This window comes from Denticeps clupeoides, unplaced genomic scaffold (genome assembly GCF_900700375.1).
Source record: "Denticeps clupeoides unplaced genomic scaffold, fDenClu1.1, whole genome shotgun sequence".
NCBI lineage: Eukaryota > Metazoa > Chordata > Actinopteri > Clupeiformes > Denticipitidae > Denticeps > Denticeps clupeoides.
In genome coordinates, this window is record NW_021629982.1 from 471,487 (window position 1) to 498,758 (window position 27,272).

Genomic DNA, 27,272 nt, shown 5'->3' on the forward strand with positions numbered 1-27,272 from the left:
TCCAGACACTTTTTCCAGGCTGATTAGCTGTAATAACTTTTTTTTTCTGCTGCAATACACCCTCAATCAGACATTTCCCTGTTCTTGAGTGCCATTCGTCGCACTTGTTTAATGTTCAATTTATAACACGAAAAGAGTACTGTTGAACTACCTGGTAGACACACACACATGCACTTTTTTATACAGATATTGCACTGGTATTTTTAAAGTAACTTAAATCAATCCTGTGGACTCAACATATTTTAATATGTTTCCAATAAAATGCATTAGAGTTAAAAGAAAATAATAAAAAAAAAAAAACATAATTTAATAATGTTTAATTTGGATCAATTTGTTTTATTTTGGATTTGTTTATTTTTCAATTTGTTTGGATCAATTAACTTTAAATAATGCAAAGGAAAAAGGACAGCCTAAATCAAATGAATCATGTGGAACAACGTCCATTACTGTGTTGTGTCTCTGTAGGTATCGATCTGATAGCTGCCTTTTATGGCTGCCTGTACTCTGGCTGTATTCCCGTCACTGTCAGACCCCCCCACCCACAAAACCTGACTGCAACTCTGCCCACCGTACGCATGATCATTGACGTGAGTATCTGTTTTGTGTGTGTGTAGTACTGATGTGATCTCTGATGTTGAGTAAGATGGCCTGTGTGTGTGTGTGTGTGTGTGTGTGTGTGTGTGTGTGTGTGTATGTGTGAGTGTATCACTGACATGTTCTCGGTCTGTAGGTCAGTAAGGCTGCCTGCATTCTCACAACTCAGTTTTATGTGAAAATCCTGAGATCTAAAGATGCTTCAGCATCTGTCAACATAAAAACCTGGCCAATCATTATAGACACAGGTACACATACACATAAAGTCACATGCACAAATAAACTTTGGACACTTTGTACACATTCACAGAGATATACACGTCTAACTGATTTCTTATTCATAGATGACCTCCCTCGCAAGCGGCCGGCCTACGTCTACAAACCACCTTCAGCAGACATGGTTGCTTACCTTGACTTTAGTGTGTCCACTACTGGCATGCTAACTGGTGTTAAGGTAAGACACAGAGACCCACTGCTCAACTATGTTGGTCAGTGTTCAGATACTTGCAATGCACGATTATGGTTGCGGTTTGCTCCATTTGTGTCTAATCAGTGCATGTTTCTGTGTGTGATGTGGGACTGTGATTGGATGAGCTCAGATGTCCCATGCAGCAGTGAGTGCTCTTTGTCGCTCCATAAAGCTGCAGTGTGAGCTGTACTCCTCTCGCCAAATCGCCATCTGCCTTGACCCGTACTGCGGCCTTGGGTTTGTGCTGTGGTGCCTTGCAAGGTAACACATAAACACACAAAAAGTTTCAAAAAGGTTCAAAATACATGCATAGACAGATAGTACCTCCACAGATATACACATGCATGCATTTGCATGGTTAACACGAGAACAAATGACAAAGACACACATGCAGAAATTGAGGGTCCACTGCAGGTCCAGCACCACACACATTCAATGCCATTTCTGCATTGATGGTTGTGTAGATGTTTGTTGTCTGTTAGTGTTTACTCAGGACACCAGTCTATCCTGATCCCACCAGCAGAGCTGGAGCTCTCACTAGGAGTTTGGCTAAGTGTCCTCACTCAGTACCGCATAAGAGACACCTTCTGCTCTTACTCAGTCATGGAGCTGTGCACTAAAGGTCTGGGGGGACAGACAGATGCACTGAAGGTACAAACACACACAACACTTATTAACACTGATTCAATGAGGAACAACTTTTATTTTAACAACAATAAAATCTGATGTGTGTTAATTTCTTGAACAATGCACTTGCTAGTTCAGTTACAGTATATGAGACTGAAAGTTTAGTGATTGTTACATCACAACAAAATGCATTTAACCCATCACCTTTAGCTCAGCTAGCAGTGTGTGGGGATGGTACCTTGCTCAAGGGGACCTCAGTGGCACCTTGGTTCAGGATTTGAACCCACGACCTTCCAATTACGAATCCACTTCTTTACCTGCTAGGCCAGTATGTGAAGTGAAGGTCTAGATGTGCCAGAAGAAGGAATGAGGGATTACAAGGAATTACAAATTACAGCTGTGTTAATTGCATGAATTTATTTTTAACGCATTATGTATTAAAAATTTTGTACATACCATTGTGAACACATAAAAATGGATAAATAAAAATAAAGAATTTTATAAATTACACTTGCATATTTAAACTGCCGCTCTCGTGAATGGTGAAGCAGATTGACCTGTCATGGCTGATCCCGTGAGGGCTTGGAATGGCTGACAAGGAGACCTGGAACACTGGGTGCAAGCCATGCCCCCATGATTCTCTGCACCTGTAGCCCTCTGCTATAAAATAGTTCCTACATCAGTGTTCCAGGTTACGGCATTGTACTGAACCAAGAGAGCGAAGGGAGATGTCGTTGGTGCTCAGCCAGTTGTGTGTATGTTTGTGGTCCGAGTTGAGGGTTTGGGTCCTGAGGGTTTGGGTCCTGGAGTCTGTGGAAATTCTCAGTGTTTTTTTAAATAAAGTGTTTTTGTGAAACTTACCTTGGTCCTGGATCCTCTTCCCTTTCAGTGTCATGACATAACTAAGCACTCTTTACACCTATCTCCATTTTAACCACTGCAGGACTATGGAGAGGCTAGGGTAACTCGTATTAATGTTAAATAATCTCACAATGTGAAATTTTCATAATAGGGGACCTTTAATAAAAACTGCATTATCAGTGTCTGCATTTCAGCACAACAAGCAGATTGTCATAGGGCAGAATATATATTTTAAACATACTCTTATAGTCGAAACATCTCTTTGTATTATTCTAAATGTTGCATTTTAAACTGTAACATAGATTCTGAATATGTATTGCTGTTTTTGTTACAAGTTACCTTTTGAAATAATCTCTGTTTGTTCCGGTTTTTGTAGGCACGAGGTGTGAATCTGTCATGTGTTCGCTCCTGTGTGGTGGTGGCCGAGGAGAGGCCACGGTTGTCCCTCACCCATTCCTTCTCTAAGCTGTTTAAAGATCTGGGCCTGTCACCACGAGCTGTCAGCACAACCTTTGGGTCACGTGTCAACATTGCCATTTGTCTACAGGTGAGACATGTTCGAGCATACACAAAAATATACTTGTTAACCCATATATGGAAATAGGGAGGTCATACGGAAAATTGTTCATATACATAGGAGGAGGAGGACCCAGGCAATTCCAGGATTATTAAACAACATATGAGCCACTGAGCTCAAAGTCAATATTGCCTACATGGAGAGTGATTTAAAAAGGAACAATATTTGCACCTAAGAAAAAAAAAGTCAGGCGCACCAGTGCAACCAGCTCAAAAATTGGTCTAGAGCCCTGCAAAATGGAGTTAAAACAGGACAATCCCAGAAGATATGGAAGTGACCAGCATTATTACATTTGTCAGATATGTAACTTTAGTCTGATCATCTGAACAAGGCACCTCAAACCATTAAACAGTCACATGATTGTTGCATCCCCACTTGCTACCATTGTGTCCCTGAGCAAGACACTTAACCCTGAGTGTCTCCAGGGGGACTGTCCCTGTAACTACTGATTGTAAGGTGCTCTGGATAAGGGCGTCTGATAAATGCCATGAATGTTTTTGTTTTGCAGTGAAGTTTTGGGAGGACATTTTGTATATTTTGGGCTTAATTCATTCAGCATCAAAGGCAACTTGTTCCAGAAGTGAATGTGTGTGTGTGTGTGTGTGTATGTCATTTAGGGGACCACTGGTCCGGATCCATCTACAGCCTATGTGGACATGAAATCCCTCAGACATGACAGGTGAACAGACTCTCAAAACTTAAAAGCTGACCAAGAATATGCACACATGGGCAACATTGCATGCAGGTAACATTGTGTGTGTGTGTGTGTGTGTGTGTGTGTGGCAGGGTGAGGTTGGTAGAGAGAGGAGCACCCCAGTCTCTTCCTCTGGTGGAATCTGGAACAGTAAGTGTGTATGTTTGTGTGTGTTGTGTGTGTTGTGTGAAATCCATCTGAAATATATCTGAATCATCTGCAGATTCTGCCTGGAGTTCGAGTTGTCATTGTTAACCCAGAAACACGAGGACCAGTTGGTGATTCACATCTAGGAGAGGTGTGTGTCTGTGTGCGTGAGCATGTTGATTCTCCATAAAGAGATCATAACCAATCACACACTATCTCTCTCTCTCTTTGTGTCAGATCTGGGTGAACAGTCCCCACACAGCAACAGGCTACTACACTATCTACGATGAAGAGAACCTGCAGGCAGATCACTTCAATGTGCACCTGAGTTTTGGGGACCCCCACACACTCTGGTCTCGTACTGGGTACCTCGGATTTGTCAAGAGAACAGAGCTCACTGACTCTAGTGGGGGTATGGGCTCTGAGTGTTGGCTGTGTATGTGTAGATAAGTCAAAATGACTTCCATCCTTAATGAAAAGACTGTTGGTAACACTACTTGTGTCCATAGACCACTGAACTACATCATTGTATATCAGTAAATGAATGAATTCCATAGCTGATCTCTGTACGCTTGTAGGCCGCCATGATGCTCTGTTTGTCGTGGGCTCTTTGGATGAGACGCTGGAGTTGAGAGGTCTTAGATATCATCCCATTGACATTGAAACCAGCGTGTCACGAGCCCATCGCAGTATTGCTGAGAGGTATGCAAGCATGCATGAGTTTTGGATGTGTGTTTTGTATGTTTATGTGTGTGTGTGTGTGTGTGTGAGAGAGAAATAGACAGTTCATATTGTATTCCCTTCTTTTTGTTTTGTGTGTGTTTGTGTGTATGCACAGTGCTGTTTTCACCTGGACCAATCTACTGGTTGTGGTTTCGGAGCTGTGTGGGTCAGAGCAGGATGCCCTCGACCTGGTTCCCTTGGTAACCAGTGTAGTCCTGGAGGAGCATCATCTGATAGTGGGAGTGGTCGTGGTGGTGGACCCCGGGGTCATTCCTATAAACTCCCGTGGGGAGAAGCAGCGCATGCATCTCCGTGACTCCTTCCTGGCCGACCAGCTGGACCCTATCTATGTTGCCTACAACATGTGAGAGAGGCAGTATGAGATTGTGTGTGTGTGGGTTGGGGGGTATATCTGGTTCTGTATATATTCCACATCTTAATATATGTCTCTGCACCTCTAATATGCTGTCTATAAGTTGGACAGTTCTTTTTGTTTATGCATTGGAAATAATGAGAACTCAGCACAGTGGTTTGAGTTGTGCATGTGTTTCCTTGTTTTACATTGTTACATTTACAGTTGCTGCTCCCCAGTTGCACTTTTTACTTGCACTTATATTCAGTTATAAGCAATGTCGAGAATTTTAACATTTCAAATTTATTTTAAATTAATTTAAAGTATCTAATAACTATTTTGCCCTTGTTGTATAGTGTTAAATATTCATAAAACAATACAAGCCTAACACACAATAGTTGTTTTAAAAATGAACTCAGGTGTATAGTTAGATTTGAATTTAAAATGAAAGAATGCTTCAAAATGAAAGCAGATATTTAGTTGAAATATCCTATTAAAGCATTCCAATAATGTATGATTGGTCCTGGTGTCATCCACGTGGACACCCATGTGGATATGCACCCACTCTCCCTTTTCACAAACACACTTTTGAATTGTGTTCATCAGTTGATGTTTGTGTGTGTGTGTTGTGTGTGTGAGGGAGTTTTACTACCATTTCATTTCTTCTGTGCAGCCTGTAGGTTTCAGTAGAAGTGAAGTGATAGTCATTGTGAAACACAGCACAGCACACGGTGCACACAACGAAATATGGACTGGCAATCCGAAATATGGACTGGCATTGGTCTGCTTTTACATTACAAACTCTATCTCTGTTGTTGTGGGCGGTTAATTTGTCATGGATACATTTGGTAATGAATGATTAATTCTGTCAAAAACGATGCATCAAATGTTAAAAGCTACTGGCAGCAGCACTAGCAATAATGTAGTCTTAGACATTGATCAAAACACCAAATCGCCCAGCAAAAGAATAGAGTGGTTGTGTATACACGTCCAGTTCTGGGCTGTTCTTTAGTCCCAGGCCATTCTGGGGCAAGGCATTTCTAAGAAGAAGTGAAGGTCTTGTTCTGCTGACATAGGCAGTGGTGGCCTAGCAGTTAAGGAAACGGCCCCGTAATCGGAAGGTTGCCGGTTCGAATCCCGATCCGCCAAGGTGCCACTGAACAAAGCATCGTGCTGTGCATCACAAGTGACAATCACTTCACTAAAAAAAATTATGACAGACCTTTCCATGAATCCTAAAAAGTTCTTAAACTGTATTTCTCCAAATTAAGGCCTTAAATATCATTGAAAATGACTAGTAATCATTAAATCCTTAAATGAAAGTCTGCAAATACTACCTGCAAATAATAAAATCTGTCAGTAATCTGCCAATCACTGCGCGCTACGCACTTAGGGTTTACTAAGCACAGTGCACTCATGGGAATAATCTATAATATCTTTTATAACCGCCCAGCGCCCAAGAATCTCCATCTAACCAACATGGCTGTGAATAAATATAAATAGATAGACAGATAAGACACTAGTCATAAAGTAGCAGTCTGAGAAAAACACACCTCAGGATAGAGCTTTAAATATTGGCAGGTTCAGGCTAAATTTCTTGGTCAGCAGTTTTGCCAGAGCCTAAATTTTCAAGTATGGTACCACATGCTTAAATTATTGTATTTTGATCATTTCCATTCTGATGTTGCTCAGAAAATCTTCTGATAACACTTATTATCATAGACTGTGTATATTATAGTTTGTAATGCAACTTTTACCTACACTGAACAGCCCAGAATATCATTTACACATTGCAACAGCAATAGGAAGCTTTACTGTTAGGGCTAACTACAGGCTTTAACCACCCAGTAAACCTGGGATCTTTCTCCCATTCATTTCTGTACGTCTGGTGGCGAAGTTGTGCATGCTTACTCGTCATTGTTTACTTTGTGTGTCACCACATGCTACATTGTGCATTGATTGACTGTAAAGGCAAGTGAAACAACTGCTCATAAACTGCCAGATGATCTGTACTTTGTTGTGCTAATCAAATAACATAAAATGAAGGGGTAAAATTATTATACATTTTTGGAATTACTGATCATACAGAGGGTAAAATTATGGTACAAAAATATATTTATCATATAGCTGGCAACACTGCTGGTCAGCAAACACAAACTTCTGGTCTATAGTACCTATCTTTTCTGTGTGATTTGAATTTAAATTGTTTCAGTGATTGGTAAAATTTCGCATGTTGTAAATAATTTTTATTAAATGTTAGTTTTTCAATTAAATGTTGATTTGATTTGCAAATCTCGGCCACCGTTGTCAGGTGATGCATTTTTAGTTATCACAAGAGAGATATGAAGTTGAAGTGAAACGGAGGCTAGCCTCAGGCGAATTATATTTTAAACCTGCACTTTTCATTCCCTTCTTAGTTTCACGTGCGCAAAGAAAGCCAGGCTTTTAAAAGTTGGACTTGTCGAGTCGGTCTCAGGCCAGGTCAGGCCAAAAAAGTTCTACCTCACGTTTGCCAGGGACAAAAGCCACAGCAATTATTCCACCCTCAATGACCGATTGCGTGACTAATTTAAACCTGCCCTCGCACATCTGTCCTTTCTCTGGGCAGCATGTGAGCTATCTTGTTATACACAGATCTTGCCAGAAAAAACATCTGTCTGAGAAGCTAAAGTAAGCTATTTACTTTTTAAAAAAAAGTTGTACATTCTATAATTTATTTAATAGCAAATTGTTTTGCATAAGATTTAGTGTTTTGGTGTCCTTTAGTCATTGGCTACTAAACAATTCCTGGTTTACTTTGGAGTGCTATAATTGCCACATACTGACCTTTCTTGTTATGGCTCTATTATCTTAGTCTCAGTATGCTATACAAGCAATAGGTGGACAGACTAGTGACTAGTTAAAAGCAGGTGTAGATTTCTGATCAGGCCTACCAGGCCCAGGGTCTCAAGAGCAATGGTGCTCTGCACAAAAATGAAAATAAAGGCTTATACTGGGTTTGTTCATCTCATGTCTGAATGTTGCCCTTTTATTAATTGTGTCTAGAAAAAATACCCATGGACCTTGCTTGACAATAATGATGATCATATTGATATACATAATGGAAAAAAGTTCAGGCTCAGGATTTTTTCTTTAGTATCATCCCTGAAAGAAAAAAATATATTTTTTTGGCCGATGCCCATGATGCCACCTCCATCCACGATACCATGATTGAATATATCAAATAATAACATATTAATATATATGAATAATATCTAAAATAATATTGTATTTTAGAAGAGCATCTGTCTTTCAGAATGCCTGCAGATAAAAACTCTTGCCCTTGGACAAATGTAGTTGATGACCCCCATGCAGGGTCTTCCTTAAACTTGCAGAAACCCTGAACGAAGGAACAGCAGGACTCAGGCTCTCTACTGCACCTTGTCAGTCAGATTCCACAGCTTCCATTATTTATACCTTGTTCTGTGGGGGTATTTATAGCATAATCAGCATGTAATTTTCATTAGACTATGTTTTGCATCTGTATTTTTTTTTGGCTGTTTAAATGACTGATTTGAAATAAATAAAGCAGGGTGGGGCTACGGCAGAATCCGGTGAAATGAACATTGCTCCTCCTCTCTGGTTGCACTTGTTTATACAATACACTGGTTGTATTTACTGTTTTATATTAAAGATTAAATCAAATAATAAATATGAAGAATGAATAAAAGACTATTTTGCAGCAAACTGTCCCTTTACATGTCTCCTTTATTGTCCCAGTGCCTGGAATGATCAAAATATTTCAGTAACCAGTGTCATATCAGAGCACTTCCTTAATGACATTGGTGAAAAAATACACAAGAGGCTAAATTGTAATTCCCATCCTTTCAGTGACAACGGTGTAGTCTCAGTCCCACTCCATGCATTCACATTTCTTCCCATGGGTTAAAAAGCATGCTCTGCCCCGACAGGTGCTGGCACTTAAATGCAGTCACTGCATGTTGCAGAGCAGCTCGGCTTCTACAAGTACGTGTTTCCCATCATTATGTACATGACCAGTGTTGGGAAGATTACTTCACAAATGGACTTCAATACAATTTCACATTATTTTATTTAAAATCTAAAATGTTACACTACTATGTGATACATAGTAGCAACTATCTCATTTGCAATATAAAAGTAATGTAACTAATTTGATGAATTTTTGATAACTTATTATTTAATTATGATGTGCATTACCCACTAGGCTAAAACCACTGCATAATGTGTTTTGTTACTATAACTCTATTTCAGTTAACAACTTTAGTGACTCAAGCTAGTTGTCTCTCTTTTATGGTTAAGGAAGCGGCCCCGTAATCAGAAGGTTGCCAGTTCGAATCCCGATCCGCCAAGTGTCACTGAGGTGCCACTGAGCAAAGCACCGTCCCAAACACTCAGGGTGATGGGTTAAATGCAGAGGACAAATTTCTCTGTGTTCACCTTTTGCTGTGCTGCTGTGTATTACAAGTGACAATCACTTCACTTTAAATTTTAACTTTAAATGTTTCAATAAGTAACTGTAATTTAATTACACCTTTTTCCTTCTGTAACTGTAACAGACTCTGCTACTATTGTACTACTAGCTTTCATTGAATTCTTTTTTTATTTGTTTTGTAAAATCATAATCCATAGGGTGGTAGTAGCCTAGTGGGTAACACACTCGCCTATGAACCAGAAGACCCGGGTTCAAATCCCACTTACTACCATTGTGTCCCTGAGCAAGACACTTAACCCTAAATTGCTCCAGGGAGACTGTCCCTGTAACTACTGATTGTAAGTCGCTCTGGATAAGGGCGTCTGTAATGCTGTAAATGTAAATAATCCACAAAAATATATATTGTATATATTATACATGTGAAACACACTCACATAGTCCTTAAAAATGATTGGTAAGCACTGAATAAATTTGTGGGCTTTAAACGCAACATCACCCAGGCTGTGCGGACATGGCTGAGTCTGCCTAAGAGTATAAGCACTACTACTCTTTATGGGTACACCAAAAAGCTGCAACTGACAGGCCTGACAGAGGAATTATAAGTCATCAGAGTGTTACTATACAAGACTCAAAAGACACCAGAGTCTCCTCTGCACGCATCATGGTTAAACAGTTAGACTCAAGTTCCTGATCCAGTCTGTGTATGATGTTCTCCCAAGCCCATCTAATCTGCACCGTTGGGGTCTAGTAGCAACACCTGTATGTCCACCTTTGAGCACATTTTGAGTTATTGCTCAAAGGCCCTTAAGAGGGGAGGTACACCTGGTACCATGACCAGGTCCTGAGGGTCCAGCTTCGCCCTGGTGAAGCTCAATTTCACCTTCATCATGGCAGGGGAGAAGCCTCAAGCAGCGAGCTCGGCTTCATCCAGGCTGCTAGCCTCAGCGTGTGACTGGAAACTGAAGGTTGACCTGGGGAGGTCACTCAGGTTGGACCTGGTTTTAATATCTGACTCTACAAGTCAAGTATTGCTGCTGGAACTCACAGTTCCCTTCGCAAGAAGGAGAAATACCTAGAACTGGTTGAGAATGGCTGAAGAGCAAGTTGTGAGCATTTTGGTGGGCTGCAGGGGTTTCCTGGGTCAGTCCCTGCATAGTGCTCCTTGGGATTAGAGGATGTGCTGTAAGGATCTATATTATTGTGTGGAAGGACATTAACCAAATGATAGACTAGATAATTTTCCTGTAGGCAGTGTGGTGTATCCATATGCGAGGAGATAATGTGTTCAAGTTGTATAGTTGCAAAAGTTCTCAGTAAAGGTTTTAAAGAAAACAAAGGACTCCTTCCCCTGTCTGAACAGTACAGAGGGAAGTAGCTGATGAAAGCCACCAGAAGTGAGGCAATGGAAAAAGCCTCAAGAACTGAAACCCCTGATGACCGTGGGTTCATCACTGTAGAGGTGTATGTATTTAGTATCATTATGTATATGCATAGAATCACAATGTAATTACAAGTAATTTCATAAAAAAAAAGTTTTGCCCAGTGTTAATGTAATTTGTAGGGTAAAACTATAGTAATAAATTGTATCATACTATGATTTTTTTTCAGGTCTGCACACTGTTTCTGTGTAATGTACAGATACATGTTGTTCTAATGGTGGCTCAGACCATGCTGATAGTCAGACACAGGAGTATTTTTCTGGATCATTTATTACAGAAAAGTGGTGAAAGAATCTGACCCCAAGTGGAAGTACAAATACAGTAAATAAAATAAAATGCTGTTCCTTGTGCAGACAGGAGAAATGTGTTTCTGTGTAAATTATAACTAATGAAGACTGATGCAAATGTAAAGGGGTGATTTGCTCCATCTCTGAAGGCCAAGTTCATGTTTTAATCATGAGTTCCTTTTTGTATGATGCCAATAAATGTGTGCAAAAATTCACACAGTTCAACTCATTCTTGTGGAGATGCATTGAATCCTTGTGACATGGGCTATTAGCGGTGTCTGTGCTTTGACTATAATTACAATTGTAAACAAGCCACTGAACAATCCAGATTCATTTAGCAGGAGAAGCAGCAGCATTGACTGCTCCTGGAGTGTCAAGTAAATTTATTTTATGGCATAGCCCACAATGTGTGGTCTCATCATGACGTTGAAGGGCCCCTGGATGTGCTGCAGGCTCAACTCTGAAAACTCTGCTGCCTCAAGGTGTTTCCAAGTAGTTCGAGTTGTCTCACAGCCATCGCCAAAGTAGTACCTGGAGCACAGACAAACATACACATACATGCGAAATGTTTGAACTTTTTTTTTTTATAAAACTGCCAATTTTTGAGAAGAGTTGTAAAACCTTGTTTTGGGAGTGTTTCCTTTAATATCCTGGGAAAATACCTGTTAAAATGATTTGCTAGTAAACCTTGTAAAGGGCCAATCTCCAAGTGATACATGTATATTTTAGAGTAAATGTTGTTTACTCTTTCATGCACGCAAACATGTATATTTAAATAAAGCATTTGCAAAGTGTTAAATGGATTTTGTTTTATGTGATTCAAGATCATTTAATTAGCTGGACAATATAAAAAAACCTGTTATTGTATTAATGTAAAAATAATTTCCATTGGCATTAATGCATAGAACCACAATGTAGTTACAATTACACATCAGAATACACTGTACTTAATGACATAGTTATGTGTAACAACATCTGCATAAAGTGTTACCGGAATTGGTAAAGCCATATAAAGTATTGTGAAATGATCTCACTACGCATTTTACTGCTATCTCTGCACACTGTTTCTGTGTAATGTACATAGTGATACTTTCTGTTCTTATGGTGGCACAGACCAGGTTGGTAGTCAATGAAGGTCAGACACAGGAATATATTTTTCTAAATCATTTATTACAGTCAAGTAAAGATTCTGACCCCAAGTGGAAGTGCAAGTGCAGACAGGACACAGGACAGATTATACATTAAACATAGTAAATCATGACTAGAGAGATGTGGGGCTGGTGAATTATATCTAATGAAGATTAATGTTAAACAGTAAAGGGATGAGTTGTTTGCTCTGTCTCTCAATGCCCAGTTCATGTTTTAATGAGTTCCTTTTTGAGTGAGTTCCTTTTTTCTATAATGCCAATACATCTATGTATCCGAAAATTCAGCTCAACGCATGTTTGGGAGATGCATTGAACCAATGTGAAATGTGCTTTTGTGGGCAGAGTCTGTGCTTTCACTATACAGTCACATGAAAAATTGTTTGCTCCCTCTCTGATTTCTTACTTTTTCAGTCACATTTAAATGTGGTAGTGTGGCAGTGGTGGCCTAGTGGTTAAGGAAGCGGCCTCGTAATCAGAAGGTTGCCGGTTCAAATCCCGATCCGTCAAGGTACCACTGAGGTGCCACTGAGCAAAGCACTGTCCGTAATAAAAATAATAAAAAGTAGTTTATTATTAGACAACACAATAAACAGCAGATTTTTACATAATGGATTTTATTATTAAGGGAGAAAAAAAAAAAAAAAAAAAACTTACATGGCTCTGTGTGACAAGGTATAGGGTGGTAGTAGCCTAGTGGGTAACACACTCGCCTATGAACCAGAAGACCCGGGTTCGAATCCCACTTACTACCATTGTGTCCCTGAGCAAGACACTTAACCCTAAGTTGCTCCAGGGGGACTGTCCCTGTAACTACTGATTGTAAGTCGCTCTGGATAAGGGCGTCTGATAAATTCTGTAAATGTAAATGTAAAATGTAAAATGATTGCCCCCGAAATCTAACAATTAGTTGGGCCACCCTTATTAGCAACAACTGCAACCAAGCATTTGCAATATGTGGAGGAATTTTGGCCAACTCATCTTTGCAGAATAGTTGTAGTTCAGCCAGATTGGAGGGTTTTCAAGCATGAACTGCCTTTTTAAGGTCAATAGGATCCAGGTCAGGACTTTTGACTAGATTACTCCAATGTCTTTGTTCGGTTTTTCTTCAGCCAATCAGAGGAGGACTTGCTGGTGTGTTTTGGATCACTGCAGTTCATTTTAGCTTGAGTTCACAAACAGATGGCTGGACATTCTCCTGCAGGATTTTTTGGTTGACACAAACCTTCCAAAAAAATTCAACTTTTACTTATCAGTCCACTAAATATTTTCTTGGGAATCATCTAGATGTTTTCAAGTGGTTTTTGCTTTGGTACTCTGCCATGCAGGCTTTTTTGCCTGTCATGAACACTGATCCTTAACTGGGGTAAGTGAGGCCTGAAGTTAGTTGGTGGTTATAGTGGGCTCTTTTGTGACTCCTGAATGAGTAGTTGGGGTAATTTTGGTCAGGCGGCCACTCCAGGGAAGGTTCGCCACTGTTCCACGTTATTGCCATTTGTGTATAATTGCTCTCATTGTGGTTTGCTAGAGTCCTAAAAATAGTTTTATAACCTTTTCCAGGCTAATAGATCTCAATTACTTTCTTTGTCATTTATACCTGAATTTCTTTCGATCTTGGCATGATGTCAAGCTTTTGAGGATCTCTTGGTCTACATAACTTTGTCAGGCAGTAAGTGATTTCTAGATTGAGAACAGGTTTGGCAGCAGTCAGGTCTGGGTGAGACTAGAGATATTGAACTCAGGTGTGAAGAAACACTTATGTTTTAAGGAGGGGGAGGGATCACTTTGTCACACAGAACCATGTAGGTTTTCTCCCTTAATAAAAAATGTTTAAAATATTTGTTTTTTTATTGTGTTGTCCTTGAGTAATATTTAATATGTTTTGATGAACATTTAAATGTGACTAACATGGAAAACAGTAAGAAATCAGAAATGGGGCAAAAGCTTTTTTACACCACTGTAATTACAAATTTCAAGCAGGCCCCTGAACTATCCAAAATCATCAGGTAGGAGAAGTAGCAGCACTGGAATGCCAGTGCACAAGTGAGGTTACTTGATGGCATAGCCTACAATGTGTGGTCTGATCATGACTTTGAAGGGCCCCTGGATGTGCTGCAGGCTCAAATCTGAAAACTCTGCTGCCTCAAGGTGTTTCCAAGTGGCTCGAGTTGTCTCGCAACCATCACAACAGTAGTACCTGGTACACAGACGAACATAAAAATACATATCAAACATGACTGGGTCATTCTGGTCCAACTCAACAAATATTTGCCAATGCTGGTGACCACCTCAGAATGGAAATATTTTGATAAATTCTAAATGTTTGGACTTAAACATATATACACTATTCACAATAAGTTATGGATATTGTGCACTTGGCCACAGCCAAGTTTCTTTTTACAGAATTTGTCTCCTTGTACTTGGCAATTATGCAATATACAGCGGTTCTAGGCACAGTAAATGGAGATATCAGTGCAGCCTTTTAATTTAGCATGAGCCTCTACCATCTTGTTTCTGAGCTCCAGAATACATTTCCTTTGTATTTGGCATGGTGAGTAACAGTTGTCCCTCACATGTGTTGAAGTCCCTGTTCTTTGGAATCTTGTTAGGAAGGCAATTGACTGCACAGGTATTACTGTACTATTTGGAAGCCAACATTTACATGCAGAGGTGGGCAAAGTACTCACATTCATTACTTAAATAAAAGTACAGATACCACTGGTGAAATGAAGCAAATGAGCAAGTGATTGTCATTGTGAAACACTACAGCACAGCACACGGTGCGCACTACGTAATGTGTCGAAATGTGTGTATTTAACCAAATCACACTTAGGGAGCAGTGGGCAGACATAAAATGCGCCCGGGGAGAAGTGTGTGGAGACTATCCCTTGTTCAAGTGCCACCTCACCTCAGTGCCACCTTGGCGGTTCAGGATTCAAACCATCCATCCACTTCCTTATCCACTAGGCAACCACTGCCCCAATGTTACCCCACTACAAGTCAAAAGACGTACAGTCAAATATATACTTACGTTTAAATGCTGAAGTACTTGCTTTTAAAAAGTACATTTTCTTTCACTGCATTTTTGCATTATTGGCACAACACATAAAACACCTGTCTAGAATAAGGGACTGGTCAAATGTTACAGAATGAAACACAACCAAGCTGACAAAGAAGTAATCCGTTTATTTTTTACTGTACCACTACCCACCCACCTTTTCACAATTCTGACACAATGCACCGCACAATGGACCTGTGTGTTGGCATGCAGCCAAAAAAAAAAAAAACTATTTACACATAGACATAACATTATATTCATGTCAGTGTGCTTCATATTTATATGCTAAATTGATGAATAACATTTAGAAGACGTTTGGCCTTGGTGTTCAAAGTCACTTCACTGGCAGTTTGAAGTGAAAGTGAAGTGACTGTCATTGTGAAGCACAGCAAGTACAGCACATGGTGCACACAACAAAAAAATGTGTCCTCTGCATTCAACCAATCACCCTTGGCGAGCAGTGGGCAGCCAGGAAAGGCACCCGGGGAGCAGTGTGTGGGGAAGGTGCTTTGTTTAGTTGCACGTCAGTAACACCTTGGTGGCTAGGGATTCTAACCAGCAAGCTTCCAATTATGGGTCCACTTAAAATGGCATGGAAAAAATCAACATCCCAGACACAGTGTCAATTACTAAGTCCACTTTATTACACAGTCACCTATTCAAGCATAGACAGTATTCAATTCACCTTAGTTAAGCTGTGCTAGTTAGGGTACCGGGCCACTATAACCACATATTTCTGTACCAGTTGCACAATGCCATCGTCTGTTGCTGTTTCTCATGGTTCTCCTGAGGCACTGAATCAAGCGTGCAGACCACCTCCAAAGTCCAATGAAGAAACCACCACAGGGATTCTGGTCCCTAGCAATGAACTGCTGACAAGACAACTTAGCAAGAAACATACAAGAGGGTCACCACAGCCACCACCACCTTAATGGCTAAAGCCTCTGGGATCTTCAAATAGTCCAATACCATTTTAATGGACATGTACACCATGACATTGGACTAAAAACTACTCTAGTACCTCCAAACACGGACAGATGCTTTTTTTCTACAATTTGGGCTTTTCCACTACTACACCTGTTGGACTTTTCTCTTTTCTTAGACAAATCCTTACCAACCCCACACTGACACCAATTGACACCTTTTGTCTGAAAGTAGAGTCATGGCAATGGGACTTTCTTTCTTTAATGTAAAGACATTTCATTCTGCATCCACAGAACTTTGTCAATCAGATTTGACAATAAGGACACCTTGACAATAAGGACACATACGTACAAATGCTGTTCATAGACAGTTCAGCATTCAACACAATCATTCCTCAGCACCTGGTCGCGAAGCTGAGCCTGCTGGGCCTGAACACCTCCCTCTGCAACTGGATCTTGGACTTCCTGACTGAGAGACCTCCATCTGTCCGGATCGGTTACAACATTTCCTGCACCACCACACTGAGCACTGGAGCTCCTCAGAGCTGTGTGCTCAGTCCAATGCTGTTCACCCTGCTGACCCACGACCGCTGCACAGCTCAAACCACATCATAAAGTTCACCAATGACACAACAGTAGTGGGTCTCACCAGCAAAAATGATGGGGACCATTGCGAGCATTCTAATCAGTTGCATCACTGTCAATATCAGACAAATCTGTCCTTATCTATCAACACAGACAAGCCAGACACTGGTTCAGTCCTTAGTAATCTCACGCTGGTCTACCTCTTTGTACCATCCGACCTCTACATCTAATACAGAATGAAGCAGCATGACTGATCTTCAACCTTCCCAAATTCTCCCACACCACCCCTCTGCTACGTTCCCTCCACTGGCTCCCAGTAGCTGCAAGCATCAGGTTCAAAATACTGATGCTGGCCTACAAAGTCAGACATGGAGTAGCATCCTACTTCACAGCCCTTATTACACATCGCACTGCACCTCGTATACTCTGAGCCTCCAGTACTGCTCGCCTGGTCCCTCCATCCCTGAAGGTAAAAGGAAGACATTCATCTAGTCTTGGCCCCTCTGTGGTGGAATGAACTTCCCCTCGAGGTCAGAACAGCTCAGTCACGGAGCACTTTCAAACGGCAGCTCAAGACCTTCCTCTTTAGAGAATATTTAGATTAACTTGTAACCTTCATATTGTAGGTCTTATACCTAGAAACTACAACAGAGTGAATAAAAAGATTGTATTCTAGTTGGGGGTCCTAGTGAACCAGAATTTATCACTTCATTGATTGTAACACGGAAAGCAAGTCGCTCTGGCTAAGAGCGTCTGCAAATGCCTGAAATGTAAATGTAGTTTGGGAACTGGACTGTACTGGATCACAAGACCCTACAGTCTCTCTTCCCTCCATAACGAACATCACCCCACACGCTGCATCAGGAAAGCCACCAGCATTGTGAAGGACTCTACACACCAATCACATGCACTCTTCACCCTCCTACCATCCAGAAAGTACCAAAGCACTTGGGACCTCACTGCCAGACTGTGCAATAGCTTCTTTCCATCAGACACCTTAACACTCAAGAACTTTCCATTCTGGTCTGACACACACACACACTACCTCTGTTGTATTGACTAATATTGTCTGTCTGTAATATTATCTATTAATGCACCATTTAATTTTGCACAGCAAGATTTGCACTATTTTACATTGGAGATTTATTATTTATTTATTAGTTTAGTGCTGTCTGTCTCATTGTCTCATGCTTTTTGTTAAATGTTACCCTTGCACTGCCTGCACTTTATGTATCCCAGTTTGTCCGTGTCGCACATGTGCACTTTATGTCAGTATGTTACTTTGTTTAATTGTTCAAATGTTACATGTAGCACCAGGTTACTGTCTGACATGTATATAGCAGAAATGATAATAAAGCTCAACTTCAACTTCCTTTCTTTTTTTCTCTGTGATTATGGGCTATATAAAAAAATAAATGTTGATGTTATTGCTATCTCCATTTTCTCAGTCCATTGTCTCGTGTTGCAGAAATGCCGTCTGAGGTGTTGAATTGAATTTTACAGTTACAGATTACGTCAGCTGTGATGTCACCCAAAAAACAAACCATTCAGTAATGAGTTGGGTCACAGCCCATCACAAAAAACATCCAATTTCAGAATTAAAAGTAACAAGACCCTTGATAGAAATGTAGTGAAGTAAAAAGTATGATAATACAATTTACGACTTACAATAATCTTAACCTCAACTGTAAGTGATCCTGTGGGAATTCAGTTTAACCTACATACACCAAACATGATACAAATGTGTGTCAACTAAAGCTGAACAAATTTTCCATTCACATGCATTAGATAAATTACTTCAATTAACTTTATTTGTCCCCGAGGGGGACAACATGACATTTTCCTAGTATTGCACTTTGAACAGAGATAAATAACTGTACATAACAGGAGCAGTAAGGTGCATCATTTAAAAAGTGTGAGGTGATAATGGTTGTTTTGGGGGGGGGACATCCAGAGTTCAATAGAAGGACAGCTTTAGGAACAAAGGTGACTCTCCTCTGTCCTGCAGCCGGGGCACCGAAGATGGCATCTGGATGGGAGCAACTCAAAGGCAGAGTTCAGAGGGTGTGAGGGGTCTCTAATGATCATAAGTGCCAGCCAGCATGTCTCCTGGTCACAGAAGAGTGATAAGGATCTCACAGGCAGGTCCTCAAGCCAGCCGTCTTCCTGTTCTCCTCTGCCCAGGTCCTCCCCAGGCTCATCCCCTCGCCTCCTTCCCTTCTACTCCCCACTGAGCCAGAGTGCTCCTCTGCTCCACTCCCCTTCCCAGTGGACACTCTTTCAGTGTCCTCTCCCCGTACGACGACTTGTACCCCCGCTCCAAGCGCGTCCATGAACTGACAATGATGAAAGATTTTGCATCATCAACACCGCTGACTCAGTGCTATGCAAATTGAAGTGGGTCCATGTGAGTAGGTGGTTCTGATTATGTGTTTTTTTATGACCCTCTCCATGGTTCTCATCACAAGAGAGTCACGGGCCAAAGGTCATTCAGGGCTTTGATTTAGCTTTTTTGGGGAATGGGGATGACTGTGGACTGCTTCCAGAGTTGGGGAACTGTGCCGCAGTCCATGGAGTTCTGGAACGAAGTCTGAAAAACGCCGCCTAGTTGCAGAGCACAGTGTCGCAGGACTCGGCTGCAGATGTGGTCTGGGCCGGATGAGCTTTCCTCTGATGCTCCAGTGCGGTGAAGACGATTGAAGATGTTACTGAGTGTATTTATTTGGTATTTGTTGTAAGTTGACACTTGAGTTTAGGTTCCGCTCAGAAAAATTCTTCTAAACTTTGTTTTTGTATTTTAGTTTTGCTGTTTTAATTGCAAACTTGACTTCTCTGTGGCTTTCATTCTTTGCAGATTCTGAGCCAGTAAATAAGACACTTTTCTTTTTGTTTAGGATACCCTTGAGTTCTTTGGTGATCCAAGGTTTATGGTTAGGAAAGATAGTGACTGTTTTGGATGGGATGTCAACACAGAGATGTGTCTGCCTGTTTGTGAATATTGTTGGAGGAAAGCAGGTTGTCCCAGTCTGTAGATTCAAAACATCCCAGTAGAGTTTGGATGCTTTCTTTGGTCCACTGTTTGTTTTTAACAATCTTCTTTGCCCTTTTGATGATTGGTGTGTATGTTGGTGCAAGCAGGACCTTCGGCGTGTAAAGCAAACATGATAACCGCTACACTATGGAACTGGGTAAAATTACACAGTATGTTTTATTTTTTGCACTGTGTGCAAAATTCTGCATTCAAAATTCTGAAAGTTTTATTTCTATCTTGGATAATCTTGCCATTGAAAGGCCCTAAATTCACCTATTAATGAGCCAGACTGCTCTCACTTTGATTAAACAACAGTGGAGGAGGGTCAACAGTGCCTGTGCTCAAAAGAGGGTGTGGAGAGAGGAAGAAAAAAAAAAAAAAAAAAAAAAACTCACCACAGGGGTTGTAGAACATGTTGTAGGAAGAAGCCCCAGCTGGATGGATCACTGAAGACCACATGCTCCAAGAAGAAGAAAGCCCCTCCCTGTAACACACAAAGGTAATTACCTTAGCATCCTGTAATGTGCAGTTCAACAGCCATGATCCTTTCACCCGTGCAGTAGTTTAAAATTAAACCTATTCTGCAGTTAATGAGTTACCTTAGGTCCTGAAAAAATTATCAGTTTTATCCTGATAAAAGAGGTCAGGGTGCAGTCACACTAGAGCACCTACATACAACATCACAAAACTGTATTTGGAGTGTAAAGCTGTTCAGAAGTGGATGCAAAAGAGATGGTTATAATAAATCTTTCTGTGATATACAGTGCATCGGGAAAGTATTCACAGCTCATCCAATTTCCACATATTGCCATGTTACAGCCTCATTTCAACATACAATAATGACAATGTGGAAAAAAGTAGATTTTTTTTATGTTGTGTCTTGGGTCACATGGGGCAGTGGTGGCCTAGCGGGTAAATGAACCGAGGTGACTTATCTCTGAGGTGCCACTGAGCAAAGCACCGTGCCCACACACTGCTCCCTGGGGCATGGCTGCTCACTGCTCATGGCTGCCCACTGCTCCCTGCTCAACCATTTCCAAATGGCCTTTATTTGTGAATTTGAATTCTTTTTTCATATATGAAATTTACAGTATGTTACTGAGTGTATTTATTTGGTATTTGTTGTAAGTTGACACGAGTTGAAATCAGAATAACAACCAATTGCTTTGTAATTTCAGGCCTTCCACATTACGTAATTGTTTAAAACGTACATTTGATCCAATTACTCGATTAATCAATGAAAAATACAAACATTCCAAATTACCCCATTCCTAAAATATTCAATAGTTGCCTTATTGTTGACTAAAAATGTAGTGTAGTGATGGTTTGATTATGGCTGTTATGGTTAGTAGTGTAAAGGCATATTATCTTCTGAATATGTTAGTAAATATTTCACTGCCTCTAGAATTTGAATTTGATGGAGGTGAAAGAAGTTCATCTGTGTTTGTCACAAGGATGTCCTTTGCATTTTAAATAACATTATATGTTTATTACAAACACAGCTAACATTATCTACAGCAATTGTAAGTGCACACCATTTGTCCTTCATAACATCGTTTATGATTGCATTGCTAATTTAATGACCGGTTTTCAATAAAATGCATTAAAAAAAAAAAAGTTTCTTCATGTGATGAAGTTTACAAAATAAGTCCTGTGCTGTGAAAATATTGTGAACTTATTTGACTTTACTCGTTTTTGAGGAAGATTTTGACTATCAACTATTAATAGAATCAGAATGGTAAGTACAAACCTTTAAGTTTTTGTACTTGACTATAACTATAATTTTACTTAATAGATTTTAACATGAATGTCTGTACTTTCTAATCTTTACATTTAGAAATAAGGCGCGTTACATCAAGAGGGACCTTTTCCCACATCTGAATAGCATGTAGCATGTGTTCGTTAATGTCAAGTTCACTATTTCACTTGAGTGAATAAGTTGAATCTATACTACTGCTAGAGTGAAGTACACGTGTACTTTTGTCAGCAGTTCGCAAGTTCGTGACCTCTGACCTGCACCTCTGGAGGCTACTTACAGGTCGCAGCACGCGCAGAGCCTCCTTCAGCACCAAGTGCGGCTTTCGGACGGAGCAGAGCACCAGCGTGCACACCACCACGTCCACCGACGCGTCCTCGACCTGACGCAGGTCCTCTCCGGACGCCACCACGAACCTGTCATACACCAGGTGCTGGTTCTGCTCCATGCTCTCCTGCAGGTACCTCAGGAAGTGCGGGTTCGGGTCGGTGCACGTCACGTGACAGCCCGTTGGGTAGTGCGCGAAGTTCGCGCCGGTGCCGCACCCGATCTCCAGAATACGCAGCGGTCCGTCCGCTGGGTAGAAGCGGCTCAAGTTCCGGAAGAGCTCGCGCTTCTTATCGTTCATTAAATTGTTGTAGTTGAACGTGACCTTGTACATGATGAAGGGAAAGACGCGCTTGTAGAGGCTGAAGAGGCCGAGCAGCTCCGCGACACGCAGCGGCAGCGTGATCATCTTTACCAACAGCAGGCAGGCGTGCAGCAGTAGCGACATGGCTGCGGTGCGGTGCGGTGCGGTGCGGTGCGTTCTGTTCCGGGATACCGCTCGGTTCTGGTCCACGGTCAATACGGCACGTCTGTAAACAGTGGGCGTGTTTCCTACGGTGCCTTGATTTGGTAAAAAAAAATGGGCGTAGTTCATTCGCTTTCTGATTGGCTGTGTGGCGAGAGGGCGTACCTCATTCGAAGAACCTGATTGGCTGTGTTGTGGTCAAGCGCTAGAACCAGAAGAGACTACGCGGGAGAGAAACATGGCTGCACACGACACTGTACAGATAATTAGTATTTTATGGGTTTATTAATGTATTCCTTTTATGAGATTTGCTGTAATTTTTAATTGTTTTCATTATCAAGCATTAAGTTTAATTATAGGATAGCCTATTCTTTGGCTATTTAGTAATGTTTAACCAGTGGTTTACATTTTTTCTCTTAAGCTTGATAAGATTAACTGTGTTAGCTACTTACAAATATTATGTGGTAAACAGACATATATATTGCACCTTTTGTGCTGAAAGCAATACAAGGTCAGAAAATGTTGAATTAAATGTGTTTTACAAAGGGCAAGTAAATAAATTTAATTTAATAAAATTAATTAATAATAAAAATGAAGATTTAGAAACTAATTAATAAACTGCTAGGGTAAAGAGTCTTGTCTTAAGACAGCCAATGAAGTGACTTGAGGCTATGTGAAATGCTGCAACATTTTAAATGGTCTATAACTTCTTAGGTCTTCTTAAGTAGACTGGAGACAGCATTACATCAACCTTGCAGCGGGTTGGTCCCCCCAAAAAATCAGATCCAGTCAATATAACCCCCTCAACATAATCACAGCATTCAGATGAATACATAAATAAAGTTATTAATGCAAGAACATTTTTAGATCTAATTCACCAGAAAAAAACAATAGCATGTTTAATAATCTGGTAATGTAACTCACCCCCCATGTCGAATACTTGTTATTATCAAACTCCTTTTTTACAGCAGCTGTAACTATGACCATCCCAGGCATTTAGAATGAGTGATCACTGGTCCTGGGGCACTGAGTGAATTTCTGCCGTGTGGCCACAGGGAGGTACCAGTGTGGTACACGCCAACGAGTTCGGTCCCAGTCATGAGTCGGTGTGTCTCAGGGTCACAGATATGGGTTAACAGTGTTTACAGCTGTGGTCTTATGAAGAGTGTTGCCAGAGTGTGTGAACCTTACATCTCCTCTTCCCCTTTCCCAAGGCTGATTCATAAATGTTGGTTTGTCCTGTAAGATCAATAAACCTATTTCTGTATCCCACCTGCGCCGGGGTCCTCTCCTTTCCTTGGTGTTGTGACGCTAGCACACCAACCCCCCCTTCACACATGCTGAAGAAGCATGCATCCCTGTCTGGAATGGTTGCATTACAGTAATATTTCTGAAGTGGCAAGAGCCACGTTTAGTAGATTCAAAGTTCAGATCAAGGTCCAGAAGTACATTCAGACTTTTTTCCTAGTGAAACCACCATGGCTGGGATCATGGATGGCACTAAAGTAAAGAAATAAATAAACAATTCTTGCCCTGTCTAACTGTTAGTACCACAATGGCTGAATTTGGCTACCCCCTACTGCACACTGATTTATTTATTCAATTAACTTTAATGCAAGGGTATACACTTCAGGTATTAACAGCTCCTTAAGTTTAGGAAAAAAGTTATACTGAACCAACACAGGCCTGCAAAAGCTTCTCAATAATGACACAATAATAAACAAGTTCTGGCTGGCTTCATGACGCCATGCTGTGAACATGCAGGAGTAATCAGTATGACGTGAACACTGCACCAGAGCATATGGCCAATTACCTGAAGTCAAATACAAGAGCATTACTTGAGACACTAATTACATTCACATGCACACAATCAGATTACAGATAATAAAAGCAACAAAGAAAAAAAACACTTTTTACGACATGGAATGAAGACAGAGAACTTGTTCTGGTGCTATATAGATGTTTTTATAAAAGCAAAATCGAAAGAGCTGTGAGAAATCAAGGTGTCTTAATCAGACAATCCTTACTCTGTTCAGGCTCTTAATTTGATTTAAATAACTGGATTAAGGTGTTTACATGACAACAGCAATAATCTGATTATTTAAATCTGATTACAGTTGCTTTTTAGAGTGCACATAAACTGGTGCATAAAACCAAGCACCTGGAAAAGTGTGCATTAAGGAAACTGATTTTGGTATTTAGAGATTTTTCCACAATCTGCAATATCAGTTAAAGCAATGGAGAAAATTATAATGTTAAATATGTTCTTCAAACTTCCCCACAGATTCAGTCACTAAGTAAAAGAAATACAATACAGCTGTGTATATTAATAAGATTTATCACAAACCTACTGTAAATAAAAACAGAATGTAATAATATGGAAACCTCAGACCTATACTTTATTCATGAAAGAACACAGAAATGCATCTGTCAGGATTGGGGGCACCTGGGGCACATTTTGAAAATGAAACATTTTCATAACACCAACAAAATTTGTAACTAATTAGGTCAATTGACAAAATGAAAAGGGGCCAACAGAGAAAGAAAAGAAAAATATTTCACATTAAATTTTTTCTCAGTCCAACCCGTGTACACAGAACAAATTTCCCCCCTGCACAATAGGGGTGTTGAATTTAATCGCATAATCGATGCATCAAGGTGCAGACGTGGACGATATTGCATCGATGCTGTGCAGAACATAATCGATTATATTATAATGGGGTTGCTAGGTGATTTTCTTGTTAAAAAGTAGTGCCGGTAGTGACTGTGGCAGCCTGAGAACAGCGCGGCTCTGGGTACGAGTTTCACGCTGCACGGTGAGGCACCAGCCGGCCTTGTTCTCACACCGCGGTCAAAGTTGAAACTTAATAGAATCCAAGTAGGCAAGTTTTCTTTCTGCCACTTCGAAACACACACATGAAGCTGGAACGCCACGGACGTCTGGACCAGGCGCCTTTCTACCGTTTGTGGCTTCAGGTTGTGACGGGTTTCCTCCACTACACACGAATCTGAGAAATGCAGAGAAAGGTGTGTATTTAAAGGAGAACGACCAGTACATACGAGACTGTTACAAGGTGAGCGAGGAATAAACAGAGAGATTTTCTGCTCATAGTTGCAAAGACCTTAACTGTGTAGAAAATGTATGGCATGCATCGTGATGCATCGATATCGAGGCTCTGATAATCATAATCGAATCGAACCGTGAGACCAGAGAAGGTTCACACCTCTACTGCCCAGTGGGCAGTGGTGGCCTAGTGGTTAAGGAAGCGGCCCTGTAATCAGAAGGTTGCTGGTTCTGAGGTGCCACTGAGCAAAGCACCGTCCCCACACACTGCTCCCCGGGCGCCTGTCATGGCTGCCCACTGCTCACTCAGGGTGATGGATTAAATGCGGAGGACAAATTTCACTGTGTGCACTGTGCTGTGCTGCTGTGTATCACGTGTGACAATCACTTCACTTTCAATACTCCGAGGTGTTGGAACTCTCCAGGCTCAAAAATCACAAATCTCACAGATTGGATCACCCACATTCATGGTACTCCCTTTGTCAAAGCACTTGTTACATCAGTGGCAGTGGTGGCCTAGTGGTTAAGGAAGCAGCCCTGTAATCAGAAGATTGTCGAATCTTGATCCGCAAGGTGCCACTGAGATGCCACTGAGCAAAGCATCGTCCCCACACACTGCTCCCCGGGCGCCTGCCATGCCTGCCCACTGCTTGTTCAGGGTGATGGCTTATATGCAGAAGACACATTTTGTTCTGTCACCGTGTGCTGTGCTTGCTGTTTATCACATTCACAAGCACTTCACTCTCACATTTCACTTTCACAATGTAAAAAACAAACTAGGAAAACTGGACACAAGACAGATGTCTCTGCATCTATCGACATCTATCTGCATCTATCGACAAGGGTACAAGTAAACCCATCTGTTGGAAATATGCTGGTTATTCAGGGCAAAAACGCTGTTGGAACGAAAGAACATGTGGTAGTAGGTAGTAGCTGTGGTAGTAGCCTAGTGGGTAACACACTCGCCTATGAAACAGAAGACCCGGGTTCGAATCCCCCTTACTACCATTGTGTCCCTGAGCAAGACACTTAACCCTAAGTTGCTCCAGGGAGACTGTCCCTGTAACTACTGATTGTAAGTCGCTCTGGATAAGGGCGTCTGATAAATGCTGTAAATGTAAATGTCACTGCTCTACAATGCATCCAAACCCCTCTCAGCCATTGTCTCCATTGTCTGCTCACCCGGAAGCTGAAGAACCAGCAGCAGGTTGCATCGTGGAGGTGAGGGGTGGTAGTAGCCTAGTGATTAACACACTCGCCTATGAACCAGAAGACCCAGGTTCAAATCCCATTGTGTCCCTGAGCTCCAGGGGGACTGTCCCTGTAACTACTGATTGTAAGCCACTCTGGATAAGGGCGTCCAATAAATGCTGTAAATATAATGTATGTAAATGTGAGGTCACAGTGCACTGAGGCCTGCAGTCATAGCAGTCTCACACGATCCTGTTCAAAGGAATGTCTGGTGCGAGTGTTCCCACTGGTGCGAGTGTAACCACTCCTTGGCACTCTCTTCCAGCTGTTTGGAGTTGAGGGCAGCCGGTCACTTTACTTCATTACAACATGTGCAGGGACCACGGAGATGGTTGGGCATAACGAGGTGGGCTTGTTAATGGAGGTGTGCACCTAGATCTCGCACCCCTCATTGAGTGCATTGAGATATTGACCAACAGGTCAGAAATTCCAACTCCAGAGGT

The 27,272-nt window shown here is 41.2% G+C and overlaps 2 protein-coding genes across 4 annotated transcripts in view; one reads left to right on the plus strand and one right to left on the minus strand.

The window, feature by feature from the left end:
• dip2bb (disco-interacting protein 2 homolog Bb) overlaps positions 1–7,197 on the plus strand; it is a 35,507-nt gene extending 28,310 nt beyond the window's left edge. For both annotated transcript variants that reach the window (XM_028967204.1, XM_028967205.1), the window contains 12 exons: positions 466–587; positions 731–842; positions 939–1,048; positions 1,194–1,324; positions 1,546–1,714; positions 2,928–3,098; positions 3,746–3,807; positions 3,915–3,972; positions 4,046–4,120; positions 4,207–4,381; positions 4,548–4,671; positions 4,808–7,197. In XM_028967204.1, coding sequence (XP_028823037.1) covers positions 466–587; positions 731–842; positions 939–1,048; positions 1,194–1,324; positions 1,546–1,714; positions 2,928–3,098; positions 3,746–3,807; positions 3,915–3,972; positions 4,046–4,120; positions 4,207–4,381; positions 4,548–4,671; positions 4,808–5,060 — 1,562 coding nt within the window. In that variant the 3' untranslated portion in view covers positions 5,061–7,197. The remainder of the gene's footprint in view (positions 1–465; positions 588–730; positions 843–938; positions 1,049–1,193; positions 1,325–1,545; positions 1,715–2,927; positions 3,099–3,745; positions 3,808–3,914; positions 3,973–4,045; positions 4,121–4,206; positions 4,382–4,547; positions 4,672–4,807) is intronic.
• Positions 7,198–11,188: 3,991 nt separating this feature from the next.
• Positions 11,189–22,593, minus strand: LOC114779029 (methyltransferase-like protein 7A). Of its 2 annotated transcripts, none has more exons than XM_028967234.1 (3): positions 22,002–22,593; positions 20,361–20,449; positions 11,189–11,754 (listed from the first exon to the last, which is right to left on the minus strand). In XM_028967234.1, the coding sequence occupies exons 1-3, from the start codon at positions 22,494–22,496 to the stop codon at positions 11,607–11,609; spliced, it is 732 nt and encodes a 243-aa protein (XP_028823067.1). In that variant the 5' UTR covers positions 22,497–22,593; the 3' UTR covers positions 11,189–11,606. The 2 variants fall into 2 exon arrangements, with proteins under 2 accessions (XP_028823067.1, XP_028823068.1); XM_028967235.1 differs by lacking the exon at positions 11,189–11,754 and adding an exon at positions 13,137–14,565.
• Between the last annotated feature and the right edge of the window lie 4,679 nt (positions 22,594–27,272).

Coding starts and splice junctions, on each gene's coding strand:
- LOC114779029 (XM_028967234.1), bottom strand. CDS start 22,496: ATGTCGCTACTGCTGCACGCCTGCCTGCTGTTGGTAAAGATGATCACG. Junction 20,450..22,001: donor CTCTGCGCGTGCTGCGACCT/GTAAGTAGCCTC, acceptor TGTGTGTTACAG/GGAGGGGCTTTCTTCTTCTT. Junction 11,755..20,360: donor CATGTTCTACAACCCCTGTG/GTGAGTTTTTTT, acceptor TCTGTGCTCCAG/GTACTACTTTGGCGATGGCT.